At 58.0% G+C, this 12,502-nt stretch overlaps 1 protein-coding gene across 1 annotated transcript; it reads left to right on the top strand.

Annotated features, from left to right (window-relative positions):
* The first annotated feature begins 373 nt into the window (after nt 1-373).
* NMRK2 (nicotinamide riboside kinase 2) lies at nt 374-5,162 on the top strand. The gene is made up of 7 exons (XM_082835157.1): nt 374-436; nt 2,728-2,818; nt 3,386-3,434; nt 3,519-3,675; nt 4,027-4,098; nt 4,472-4,578; nt 4,851-5,162. The coding sequence occupies exons 2-7, from the start codon at nt 2,729-2,731 to the stop codon at nt 4,934-4,936; spliced, it is 561 nt and encodes a 186-aa protein (XP_082691283.1). The 5' UTR covers nt 374-436; nt 2,728; the 3' UTR covers nt 4,937-5,162.
* Nucleotides 5,163-12,502: the final 7,340 nt, after the last annotated feature.

The raw sequence follows: 12,502 nt of genomic DNA on the forward strand, positions 1-12,502 counted from the left end.
TAATTTTTCTCCGTTTTAATGTATAACGTGGTAAATATTATCCATGACGATAATCCATTTAAACAAAAGCTCCCCGGGGCCTCAGTCCTTTTCAAGAGTGGAAAAGGGGTCCTGAAACCAAAAGGTCTCCTCTGGTGGGGAGGCGGGGTGGGGCACGTGGTCCCATCTGGTCAGTAAGGGGGCGGTGATCAGCAGGGCCCTGCCTACCCCGCCCCCTAGCTGCTGAGAGGCCTGAAGCCAAACGCAGTGACGCTAGCCCTCACGTGGGCGCCCGCGGAACAGCCACTGGTGTCACGCTGAGACTTCCTGGCGGCCAGGGTCACGAGAACAAAGCTTAAGTTCATCTTGGCATCAACCCCCTTGGAAAAGGAAGTCGCCTGTCGTGTGGTACCTCTGGGACTGGCCCGCTGCTGTCGCTGGAGACGGGGAAGGGGGGGTGAGTTCCTTTTTTCAGCCCCCAGAACCGGCCTTAATGTCAGGGTCAGGCGAGGGTACACACCGGGCTGGATATTTTTAGGGAGGGAGGAGGTGTGGCTGGTTATCTGCCCCGTGGGCAGTCTGGCTAGGAGGGGGCAGGCGGGGAGGACGGGGGAAGAGGCAGCGGGGTGACTTCCACCCGCACCCCCCTGCCCGGCCGACCCGTGACTAATTTAGGCAAAAGACAGCGTGGAGCTATTTCCATCCAGTGGGAACAGGTGCGGCGCTCCCAGCGCTCCCCGCCCAACACTTCATCGCGCCGCCGGCCGCGCTCCCCATAGGCCGTGGGCCGCCTCCCTGGAGGCGGCCTCCGGGCTGCTCCAGCCTATAAAGGCGCAGGGTTTTCTCAATGAAGCCGGGACGCACTGCGGGGTCGGGCCCAGCCGGGTACCAGGGAGTCGGGAGTTGGCCTGCCAACAGCGGTCCCCGCCGCCCCTCCGCGCGGAGATGAAGTACATTGTGGGCATCGGAGGGTGAGCGTCCAGGGCCCCGGGCGGACCGCCCCGCGGGGGCAAAGGCGCCGAGCTCTCGGGAGAGGCCGGCCGGGTGCTCTCCTGTGCGGGCCGAGGTGGCCTGGGCAGGAGGCCCGGGAATGAATGGAGGGCTGCCTGGCGACTGGTGTCGCAGGTACCCGATGCCCAAGGTCGGAGTGCGGGGAGGGGTCTCTGCCCTCTGTTCGGCACAGGGCCGGGTGCGGGGCCCAATTAAAAAATTCCAAATGTAAGTCACTTCCCCATGCCGCACCCCTGACTAGATTCAGGGGGGAATAGAAGACTTTATAAAGCCCAGGGCGACCTTCCTTAAGGCGCGCGGGGGGGTGGGGGGCGAAGGGGAGGAAGGTGGGGAAACTCCGACCCCAGGGAGGCACGTGGGCAGGTGCTGCGGGGTCCCCAGAATGGCACTCCCCTGGCTGTGTGGCACCTGCCTTTGCAGCCACTTCTGCTGACCCCAGGCAGGGGCCTTGCCTTCCCGGAGATTTATTACCAGTAACCAGGCCTTTTTAAGGTGATGCTCGGGAAGCATTTAGCATAAGCAGGCTGGCTTGGCGCTCCCACCCGGGAGGTCGCCCTGGGTCCTCCCCCTCTTGGTTTAATGCTCCATCACCCTCTTGAAATTCCTAATAGAGACCAGGGCCCTCCATTTCTGCACGTTCTGTAGCCGGCCCTGAGAGCACAGTGTGTCTTTCAGCAACAAGTCAAATTAACATCAGGCATGTTCTAACCTGCTCCCCTTAATGTATGGGAGTCACCTTTCCCATTGGCCCTTTTAAACGGCTGCAGGTCCCCCCCCCTTCCACACCCAGCTTTCCACCCCTGATTCCTAGGAGAGGGACAACCAGGTCAAGGGGACACTCATTCCCAGAAAGGCCTGACAGCCAGCCTTCTCTGTCCTTCAGCGGCCCCAGTCCAGAGTCCTTAGGGTGACCATCCGTCCTGCTCTTCCTAGGACTGAAGGGTCCCCAGGATTTGGGACTTCGAGCACTAAAACCAGAGACGTCCCGGGCACACCAGGATGAGGTGGTCACCCGGCTTTGCCCATTACTTTTTTTAATAATCCTTTCCCTTTGTCATAAGGTGATTATCTCTTCCCGGTTTTGCAGTGAACTGCCGGTTTTCCTATCACAAATATCTTTTTCTCCCCCAGTTTGCACTTGCTTTAACAATTTGGCTTTTTTTAAAGCCCTGCTGAGGCAAAGTCACACGTGGGCCTCAGTTTCCTCGAGCTCCGGGCACCACCTCCTGGGTTTGCTGTAACACTGGACGAGTCTGAACACAGAAAACAGTGCTTCCATGACCCCAGCCAAGGCTGCGTTCACTTTTTTTTGGTTGTTTGTTTTCATACCCTCTGCCCCCTTTCTCTGTTTCGTCAGGCAGGTGAGCACAGGCCTGTGCCTGGCCCCAGCGGGCAGTGGGCAGTAGTGGGCCAGGCAGCCCAGATCGGCTGATTAGAAAGCCTCCTCTGACCTAACATGAATAGAAATACCCTCTTAGCTCTACTGTTTTACAGGCCTGTGTTTGTTTTGCTTTGTTTTGTTTTTGGCCACGCAGCTTGGCTTGCGGGATCTTAGTTCCCAACCAGGGATGGAATCACGCCCCCTGCAGTGGAAGTGCAGCGTCCTAACCACTGGACCACCAGGAAAGTCCCTACAGGCCTGTGTTTTAGATTTGAGTCTGATCCTGGGGGCCCCTCAGACCCAGAGAGGTCCAGAGAGGGGACCCAGGCAGCCTCACGTGTATGCTCTCTCCACAGCATGACCAACGGCGGCAAGACCACACTGACCAACAGCCTCCTTAAGTCACTGCCCAACTGCTGTGTGATCCACCAGGATGACTTCTTCAAGGTAGCTGCCCTGGCTGGGGACGGGGGGTGGCAGCCCCGAGAAGGAGACTCAGGGGAGCAGACCCCTCCCGGGGCACCCTGGGCTAACCCGAGTCGGGAGATCGAGGGACCGGCGATCTCGGTTACTGAGCACCTACTGCGTGCCTGGCACGTTCTCACGGCACACCCGTTCCCCATGGGACAGATGGGGAAACTGCGGTTCCCAGAGGGTGCGTGCCACCTGGGTGGTACCCTTTATCCTCTGCAACTCCACTTTCCCATCTGCAAAATGGGCTCTGAGCCCGCCCTTGATGCTTTGTGGAGGGTGAGGGGGTAACTAGATCATAGATGCAAAATCCCCCCGCCCCTGGTCCCAACAGTCACAAGGTTGGGGAGGGGTTCTGAATGCCAGCCTGGAGCCCCCCACCCCCACCTGGGACCTCAAAGCCTATGACTATCAGCTGCAGGGGGCCGAGGCAGGCAGGGGCACCCAGACCCTCACTGGGGGCTCTCCAGGCGCTGTCACCCCAGGGTGGGGTAAGGTGGGAAGGCGGGCACTGAGCCCGCGGCTTGGGCTCCTCTGTTTCAGCCCCAAGACCAAATAGCAGTTGGGGAGGACGGCTTCAAACAGTGGGACGGTAAGGACGGACGGCAGCCCCGCGCCCCCTGCCCTCACTGCCCCATGGCCCCCACCCCACCAACACTCGCTTTCCCGCCCCCAGTGCTGGAGTCCCTGGACATGGAGGCCATGCTGAGCACCGTGCAGGCCTGGATGAGCAGCCCCCAGAAGTTCGCCCGTGCCCACGGGGTCAGTGTCCAGCTGGACGCCTCAGACACCCACATCCTCATCCTGGAAGGCTTCCTTCTCTACAGCTACAAGTGAGCATCTCCAGGTCTGGGCCCCAGACAATCCGGGCCCTCCCAGGTCACCAAGTCTCTATTTTGACAGACAACCTTGCTGGGTGACCCTGGGCAGGACATCGTACCTCTCTGGGCCCATCCAAATTGGGAGAGAGGGAGGATTCCATCCTCAGGGTGGAGGGCTAATGCGGGCATAGTAGGAGGCTGGCCGATGCTGGTCCCCTCACTCATCCCTAACCGAATCAGCCCAGACAAACTGCCCCCCCCACAACCAGTCCTCATCACCCAGGAATGTCCCTGGAGGCCAAGACCATGGGGGGTTGTGTACTTTGACCCACGGGCGCTGACCGGGTCCCCTACCCCTGCCAGGCCCCTGGTGGACTTGTATAGCCGACGGTACTTCCTGACCGTCCCGTACGAAGAGTGCAAGTGGAGGAGAAGGTGAGCCTGGGGGCCCTGTCTGCATTCCCAGGTGGGACCAGGAAACTGGGTAATGCCTGCTGGACATGGCCACCCTGAAGCTGCAGGCTGATGGGCAGCAGGCACCTGGGTGGTCAGTGCAGGGTTCCAGAGGCCCACAGCCTGCGGCCTGGAGAGCGTGGCCCACCCATGCCCTACCCTGGGCATCTCCCAGGCCCACCGGGGAAAATGCTGGAAGTTGGGGTACCCAGGCCCCAGCACGGGGCCCCGAATCAGTGGGGTCTCCGTTCTCAGTGGTGCCACCCTGACCTAGTTCCCTCACCCCAGGCTCTGCTTGTGGCATCACCCTTGGGCGACATGGGTGTTGCTCATTCTTGCCCATCTCCCTCCCCAGTACTCGACGCTACATGGTCCCCGACCCCCCCGGCCTCTTCGACGGCCACGTGTGGCCTATGTACCAGAAGTATAAGCGGGAGATGGAGGCCAATGGCGTGGAAGTGGGTAAGTCCCTGAGTAAGATGAGGCCAGCTCCTCCCCACTGGGACCATTTGGGAAACCTGAAAGTCCCTCCTCGAGTCTCACCACCAGTCTCTCTCGCTTTGGGCCCCAGAGGCTGGTCTGTTCCCGCAGGCTGACTCTGCAGGCCAGCTTCCTCCTGACCTGCAGTCCTCTAGTCCTCTGTGAGCTGGCCCCCTGCCTCCTGGCAGCAGCCCCAGTGACCCGGGCCACGGTTGGGCCCCCAGGGCCCCTGACTGTGGCCTTTCTGATTTCAGTGTACCTGGACGGCATGAAGTCCCGCGAGGAGCTCTTCCACCAAGTCCTGGAAGACATTCAGAACTCGCTTCTGAACCGCTCCTAGGTGTGGCTGGAGAGGAGGGGCCCAGCCCCCAATGCAGGGACCCAGACACAATTCCGGCCACAGTACGGCCAGGCTGGCGGCATCCCAGCCAGACACTGCGTGACCATTTCCCTTTGGGGAAGTCTGTACATATGAGAGTGGAGGCCCCACTCACAGCCCAGCATCTCAGGGCCCAGGCATTCTGTCCCGAGATGCTTCTGTAACCTCGATGGCGGCTTACGTACTAAACCTGATCCTGTTTTTTAATCGTTGGGGTCCAGCCTGTTGTGTTCGAGGTGCTGAGAGGGACCCTCCTGCCCTATCTCCTTGGTGCATTGGGGGCATCGGGGGGGGCGACACTGAGGGCTCTGGGCAGTTACAGTCTCCACCCGTTGGATCCATGGCAATGTGACCCTTGGTGGCTGCTTGAGGGTCTTTGGGTCTAGCTTCCTCAAAAGGGAGATTTCCTGCCAGCTTTCAGAAAACAGCGCAGCATGGCCCAGAGCAGGGGCTGGGAGGTCAGCCAAGCCTGAGGGTGCCCCTGACTCTTAGCTGAGCCCCGCTGTCACTGCACCCCGGCGCCTCCTCCGTGACTGGAGCTGACACCTACTTCTCATGACCCAGGATGCTCGTAAGGACACACTCCCTGTCCCAGGAACCACATCTCCCTGAGCCTTCCCTAGAATGTTGGTGAGGCAGTTTATCATATACACCCATTTCACAGATGGGAAGACTGAGGCTCAGATATGGTCAGTGGCTTGGGAGCTGGTATTTGAACTCAGGTCTCCTCAGACCCTGTTCTTTTTGCCCAAGGGAGGTTGGAAGGCTCCCGTGGAGCCTGAAGACAGGGCGGGGAGGGGGAGGGTGGACGGAGCAGGGGCAGACAGGAGGACAGGGTACCCCTTGACCTGAGGGTGATACCCCAGGGCCAGCCGTGGAACTGTAGCCACCCACCCCACTCAGTCCAAAAGGGCAGGAAAAACCTGAAGTGTAGACAGTTTTGGACAAAGCCATTGAACATTTGGAAATTATGGGGGGAAAAAAAAAACAATTATCAATTAGCAATTCCACTCCTAGAAGATAACCAAAAGGATTGAAAACAGGTGTTCAAACAAAAACTTGAACATGAATGATTCAAAGTAGCACTATTCACAGTAGCCAAAAGGTGAGAGCAACCTAAAAAGTCCATCAAATGATGGATGGATAAACAAAACGTGGTCCATCCACACACGGCCTTAGGAAGAAGGAAAGTCTGACACTCAGCACAACATGGATGAACCTTGAGGACATGATGCTCAGTAAAATAAGCCAGACACAGAAGGACAAATACTGTCTGATTCCACGTATATGAAATGTCCAGAACCGGCAAATCCACAGAGATAGAAAGTAGACTCATGGTTGCCAGGGGCTGGGCTTCGGGGGAAGGCGGGGTGCGGGAGTGACTGATGATAGGGACAAGGTTTCTTTTTGGGGTGATGGAATGTTCTGGAATTAGAGGTGATGGATGGTTGCACAACGTTGTGAATGCACCAACTGTCACTGAATTGTTCACTTAAAATGATTAATTGTATGTTATGGAAATTTCACCTCAATAAAAAGAAAAGGAAGGGATGCAGGGAGGGAGGATCAGGGCACAGGGGCAGTGAGGGTTCCGTGTGCTTTCATGTTTGTCGGTGGCAAGAAGGCTGTGGGGCGAGGAGTGTGGGCGTCCAGAACCCTGCCCCTCACTTGCCACACAACACTCCCACTGTCCTCTGAGCTTCCTGCAGTGGCATCCATGGAGTGGGGTCTCCGTGTGCCCCAAGGCTCCCTGCCCTTCACCACAGAACGGGCTGGGCAGCAGGTCGGCGCTACACGTCCTGTCCTGCCCTGGACTTGGGGTCCCAGGCTCCTGGGAAACTGCTCACTTCCTGTGCCCCAGCTGCGGGGAGCCTCCTACTCAGCTGCTGTCCCTTCTAAACACAGCCTTCCTGCCAACAGAAATCACCTAGCGGTGCAATCACCACTGCCCTTTGCCCCTGTGGCCTCACAATACAGCACAGAGCAAAACACAAAGGAGAGAGTGGTAAGCAGATGGACAGATGGACGGCAGCAGAGCCGGGAGGCCCCGCTGGGCCTGGGGCTCATCTCTGGCACTAGCTTCAGCTAAGGCCTCATGCAGCCCCTTCCCCACCAACCTGAAGACCCAGTGCAGATCACTAGTAGGGTGACCAACTGTCCCTATTTTCCAAATACTTTCCCTTTACTTTTTTTTTTTTAATACGTTGTGTGCCTTGCGGTATCTTAGCTCCCCGACCAGGAATTTGAACCTGCGCCCTTGGCAGGGAAAGCGCGGAGTCCTAACCACTGGACTGCCAGGGAATTCCCATCCCTTTACTTTAGCATGGAAAGTCCTGCTTCCCCAGAAATCCCTCAGAACCAACCAACCGAGATGGTTGGTCACCGTATCTGCTAGTCTGCTGGGGGCTGCAGAACAGAGGTGAAAGGGCCCACAGGCCGAGAGTCAGGAGGGGCTGGGTTCCCATCCCTCCCAGGCCATTGACAAGCTGTGTACCTTATGGCTCAGAACACGATGTCCTGGTATGTTTGAGCAGGATTTGAATCTGTTAAGACTCTCCTTGCTTCAAACAAACAAAACCAAAAAGCAAACGACACTATTATGGGCTGAATTGTGTACACTTAAATTCGTATGTTGAAGCCCCTGACCCTTAGGACCTCAGAGTATGACTGCATTTGGAGGTCACTAAGTTAAAGTGGGGTCATGAGTGTGGGCCTTAATCCAGTATGACTGGTGTCCATATAAGAAGAAGTTGGGACACACCGAGGGAAGACCATGTGAGGACACAGGGAGAAGATGCCCACCTGTAAGCCGGGGGAAAAGAGGCCTCGGGAGGACCAACCTTGCAAATCCAGAGAGACAGAAAGCAGACTCGTGGTTGCCAGGGGCTGGGGAGGGGTGGGGGGTGGCTCCTAGCGGGGATAAAACATTCTCAAGTTTTTTTTTCTTTTTCGGCCATGCCACGCAGCTTGTGGGATCTTAGTTCCCGGACCAGGGGCTGAACCTGCGCCCTCAGCAGTGACAGTGCAGAGACCTAACCACTGGACCCCCAGGGAATTCCCAAAATATTCTCAAGCTTATCGTAGTTGATGGTTGTACAACCCTGTGAATACACCCCAAAAACTGAAGTTTACACATTAAATGGATAAATTGAACGGTATGTTAATTCTATGTCAATAAAGCTGTTTTTTAAAGTCCTCTGGGCCGGGAATTCCCTGGTAGTCCAGAAAGACTCCATGCTTTCTCTGCCGAGGGCCTGGGTTCAATCCCTGGTTGGGGAACTAAGATCCCACAAGCCTCGAAGCCCCCCCGCCAAAAAAAAATCACCCAATGTGACTTTTATTTTATTCGGTCGCATTTCCAACACTTGTGACTTTAATAAAAAATGTACAAAAAAAATGTACAAATGACCATATACTCGCTAACAGCACGTAACTGTCACGCTAATAAATTAGTGCCTGCTTTAACAGGGCACTAAACATTATTCACTCAACAAATGTTTATTGGGTGTGTAGTACTTGGGGCAGCAAAGTATGGCCCATGGGCTAAATCCAGCCCACTGCATGTTTTGGTATAGCCCTCGAGCTAAGAATGGCATCACATTTTTAAATGGTCATGGGAAAAAATAACAAGAATTAAATTTCGTGACAGATGCAAGTTACATGGAATTTAAATTTCAGCATCTATAAATAAAGTTGTCTTGGCTGGCAGCCACGCCTACTTGAGTACGTGTCAGCTGTGGCTGCTTTCAAGCTACACGGCTGAGCTGGGGGGCTGGGGTAGAGACCCTCATGTCTGCACGGCTGAAATCACTCATTTCCTGCAGCGTCTGCTGATGGCTGCAGTGTATGCAAGGTCTGGGGTGGAGGGTGGCGGGAAGAGCCCACTGTGTGTCCTGGAGGGCAGGTGGGAGCTGGTGCAGGGCGTGGAGGGAGCCTCGGACAGCCTGCCAAGGCCTGCCCTTTGTCACAGTCACGGAGCACGGTGAGGCTGATCCTCTGGTCACCAGGCCCGAAATAGTCCAGGATGGGATAGGGACACAGGAGAGGTGGCTCCGGGGCAGCCAGAGCCCTGCCTGGCCACCAGACACCTCGGTCACTATAAGAACAGTAGCGGGATGGGGGACCACCGCATCCTGATTGCACAGCACTTTCCCAGTTTCAGCACTGAAAGTTCCCCATTCTGGGAAAGGCCGGGCCCAGGCAAACTGAGACAGTTTGTCACCCTGATCGGGGCTGACCACCTTGAGTGGTCGGATTATTCTATGACCCGCCTCTCTAGGGCTCAGAGAGGAAAGGGACCTGCCCAAGGTCACTCAGCGGAGCTGAGATCTGAACACGTCTGTCAAATGCTGACCCAGGACCGTCTCCAGCCAGGGAGATGTGCCAGGCGGCTCACCCTCGCCCCATCCGCCTTCAATACCCGTATCCCGGGAAGATTCTCTCACTCCTCTCACAGCCACCTGATGGGCCCAGTGAATCCGGCCCCACCTGCCCCTGGCTGGGCAGCTCTGGGCACAGTGTGGACTCCAGCTGGGCTAACCTGTGCGTTTCCTGCAGCCCCTGCCCTCCCCAGACAGAACCCCAAGACTAACCTGATGTGCCCCTGTCACATCCGCCAAGCACCCCCTAGGTCAGTGCCTGGCGGTCTTCCCAGGCCCCAGGACGGGACACCCTAAGACCGGGCAGCCTAGAGCGTGAGTGGGCGGCTCCAGAACCCGGCCGCCTCAGCCCCTTCCTAGAGAGAGATCCCGGGGCAGGTAACGTGCCACCTGCGCCTCAGCGTCCTCCCCTGGGCTTCGGATGCCCGTTGCTGCTGGGTTTTTGTGGCAGGTGTTGCCACTCACTGGGACAAGGAGCTCAAGGCCCGCCTCCCCGCCCCAGGCCGGCCCCCAATCCTGGGGAGGGCACTCACACCTGCTGGACCCCTGTCCGGTGTTCGGGATGGGGGCTGGAAATTGTCTCCCATGCTCCCGTGACCAGTACAACCTACTCCTTTTCCGGAGATGAGGAAACTGAGGCTCCCGGAGGTGGAGTCCCTTAGCTGCAGGCCACAAAGGAAGGAGACAGGGTTCCAGGCCAGGCTGGTGCGCCTGGGACGCAGCTGTGCCCACTGTCCTGCCTGGGCTGGCGGCAGGACCAGTCACCGCCAGGCTCCCCTGCGACCCCGGGCCCGGAGGAGGCCCCCCAGCTCCCGATGCCCCCAGCGCCTCCCTCCGAGGTCCCTTCTGAGGCCGTTCGTTCTCCTCCCACCCTTGTGACAGGGCTGGGGCCGCAGACTCCCCCATAACTACTATGGTATTTATTAGTTTTCTTTATGAGTCTCGCTCATTTTATTGATTTTAACTAAATTCGTTGGAAGAGGAAACTTCATGGCCTTGCTGTGGATGGGAAACCTTGAATTTCCTGAAAGCACGTCGCTACAAACACTAAGAATGCCTGCCCCCCATCCCTCCCCTAAAATCATCCCGGGGAGGCCCAGGGATAAGCACTCCACCTTCCCGGAATGCTGAAGGCTAAGAACAACCTCAGGTCAGTGCTTCTCAACTGGGGGCGACTCTGCCCCCCTCCCAGGGGACACTGGGCAACGTCTGGGGACAACTGTGGTTGTCACACTGGGGGGCTCCTGGCGTCAAGGGGGTGGGGGCCAGGGATGCTGCTCCACACCCCGCAGCGCCCAGGACAGGCCCACAACCAAGAACAATCCAGCCCGAATGTCAGCGGTGCCTAGGGGAGACACTCTGGACTAAGGGCAGAGAATTGGCTCAAACCCCCATCCCCCTGGGACTCCCCTGGTGGCGCAGTGGTTAAGAATCTTGCAGGGGACACGGGTTCGAGCCCTGGTCCGGGAAGATCCCACATGCTGCAGAGCAACTAAGCCCGTGAGCCACAACTATTGAGCCCTCGTGCCACAACTACTGAGGCCTGCGTGCTTAGAGCCCGTGCTCTGCAACAAGAGAAGTCACCGCAAAGAGAAGCCCGCGCACCACAACGAAGAGGAGCCTCCGCTCACCGCAACTAGAGAAAGCCCACGTGAAGCAATGAAGACCTAAGGCAGACAAAAACAAATTAAAAAACAAATTAAAAAAAAAAACACCCCCTGGAGGCGCCCCGAGTGGGACTCGATGTGCAGAGAAGGCTGAGAGCCCAGGATTGGACAGACCCTGACACACACCCACGTGACACACACACACTCACGTGCCAGTCATCCTGTGGCTGACACCTTGCTGGGCCAAGTCATTCCCCACCCCCGGGAAGTGGGCCTGGCCTGCCCACACCAGGGAGCTCACTCCGTGGGGGAGGAGGTGTGGCCTCGGGACTGCTGGGGGCCCAGGCAGGTAGGCGGGACCCCATGGGCCTCTCGCTGGAACCTGGCTCCTCTGAGGCCACCCCAATTCGGAAGCCTTGCCAGGGAGACCCTACCCCACCCCAGCTCACCGCATACAGACAGGTGACCTTCCATGCGAAGCGTCCTCACATGGGCCCCTGGACAGTCCCCCCACCAGAGCTCTGCCCTGGGGCCCTTCCCCAAATGTCCTAACAGCCATCGGGGGAGAAAGATGGAGGGAGAGGCTCCAGGCAGTGGGGCAAGGCTGCAGAGCTGGCTCCCGGGGCCCTTCTTTCCTCATTCTATTTCAGGACCCCCCCAACCCCAAGCACTTGCCACTCACGTCAAGTAGCACTCAGGGGCCATCTTAATCAGCAGTTACTCTGCCTGCCCTACCCACGTCCCAACAGGGCCAGGGCGGTCACCTCCAAAGGCTGCCTCCACCTCAGGTGCCATCTGCCAGGCCCCTGAGGGGGCATCCTTGGGGCAGACTAGGGGGCCAGCCGGTGCCTGGGGGAGGAGCAGGCTGACGGGCACAGACAGGGGCAGCCATATGCCCTCCGCTGCCACTCAGGAGCCCCCCCCAAGTCCTCCCAGCACATTCTGGAGGGAGCCTGGGGCACCCAAGAAATGTCCTCATCACCTCCCCGTTCCCTTTAAGTTTCTCTTCAACAAGCCCGGGAGGGGAGGGGGCGCAGAGGCAACTTTCAATCATGCAAACAGGGCTCACTTCCGCAGGGGTCTGGAAGTCCTCCCATACAGGGACCCTCAAAAATGCAAAACCCCGAGGGGTGGGGTGGGGGACACCGGGGGAGTCGGGGTGGCAGGGGGAGGAAGCCGCGCACTCCCCGAGGGGAGCCGGCACCACGGCCATCACTGCAAGACACACATGCATCCTGGGGTCACCTGGCCAGGGCAGGGGTCCCCGGCTCTCTCCCCTCCAGGACAAGGAGAATCAGGGAGGAGAAGTCCCAGCCCCCTCCTCCTCCTCTCCGCCCCTCACTGCCCTCCTCCCACCTGGGCCGGTTAAGTGCCCCCTAGGCTGTGTTTCAGACGTCCTTTGCATGGGGTATGTCTTTCACCACTGTTCTGTGTCTCACTTTTCAGGCCACAGAGTGGGGCCAGACAGAGGGACAAGGGGATGGTTTCGGTACTTACTTTTCTTTTTCTCTCTGTACAACAGGGAGGCTAAAGGTCTCGGG

This window comes from Leucopleurus acutus (genome assembly GCF_964270905.1).
Source record: "Leucopleurus acutus genome assembly, chromosome: 3".
Classification (NCBI taxonomy): domain Eukaryota; kingdom Metazoa; phylum Chordata; class Mammalia; order Artiodactyla; family Delphinidae; genus Leucopleurus; species Leucopleurus acutus.

Coding starts and splice junctions, on each gene's coding strand:
- NMRK2 (XM_082835157.1), top strand. CDS start 2,729: ATGACCAACGGCGGCAAGACCACACTGACCAACAGCCTCCTTAAGTCA. Junction 2,819..3,385: donor ACCAGGATGACTTCTTCAAG/GTAGCTGCCCTG, acceptor CCTCTGTTTCAG/CCCCAAGACCAAATAGCAGT. Junction 3,676..4,026: donor TTCCTTCTCTACAGCTACAA/GTGAGCATCTCC, acceptor TACCCCTGCCAG/GCCCCTGGTGGACTTGTATA.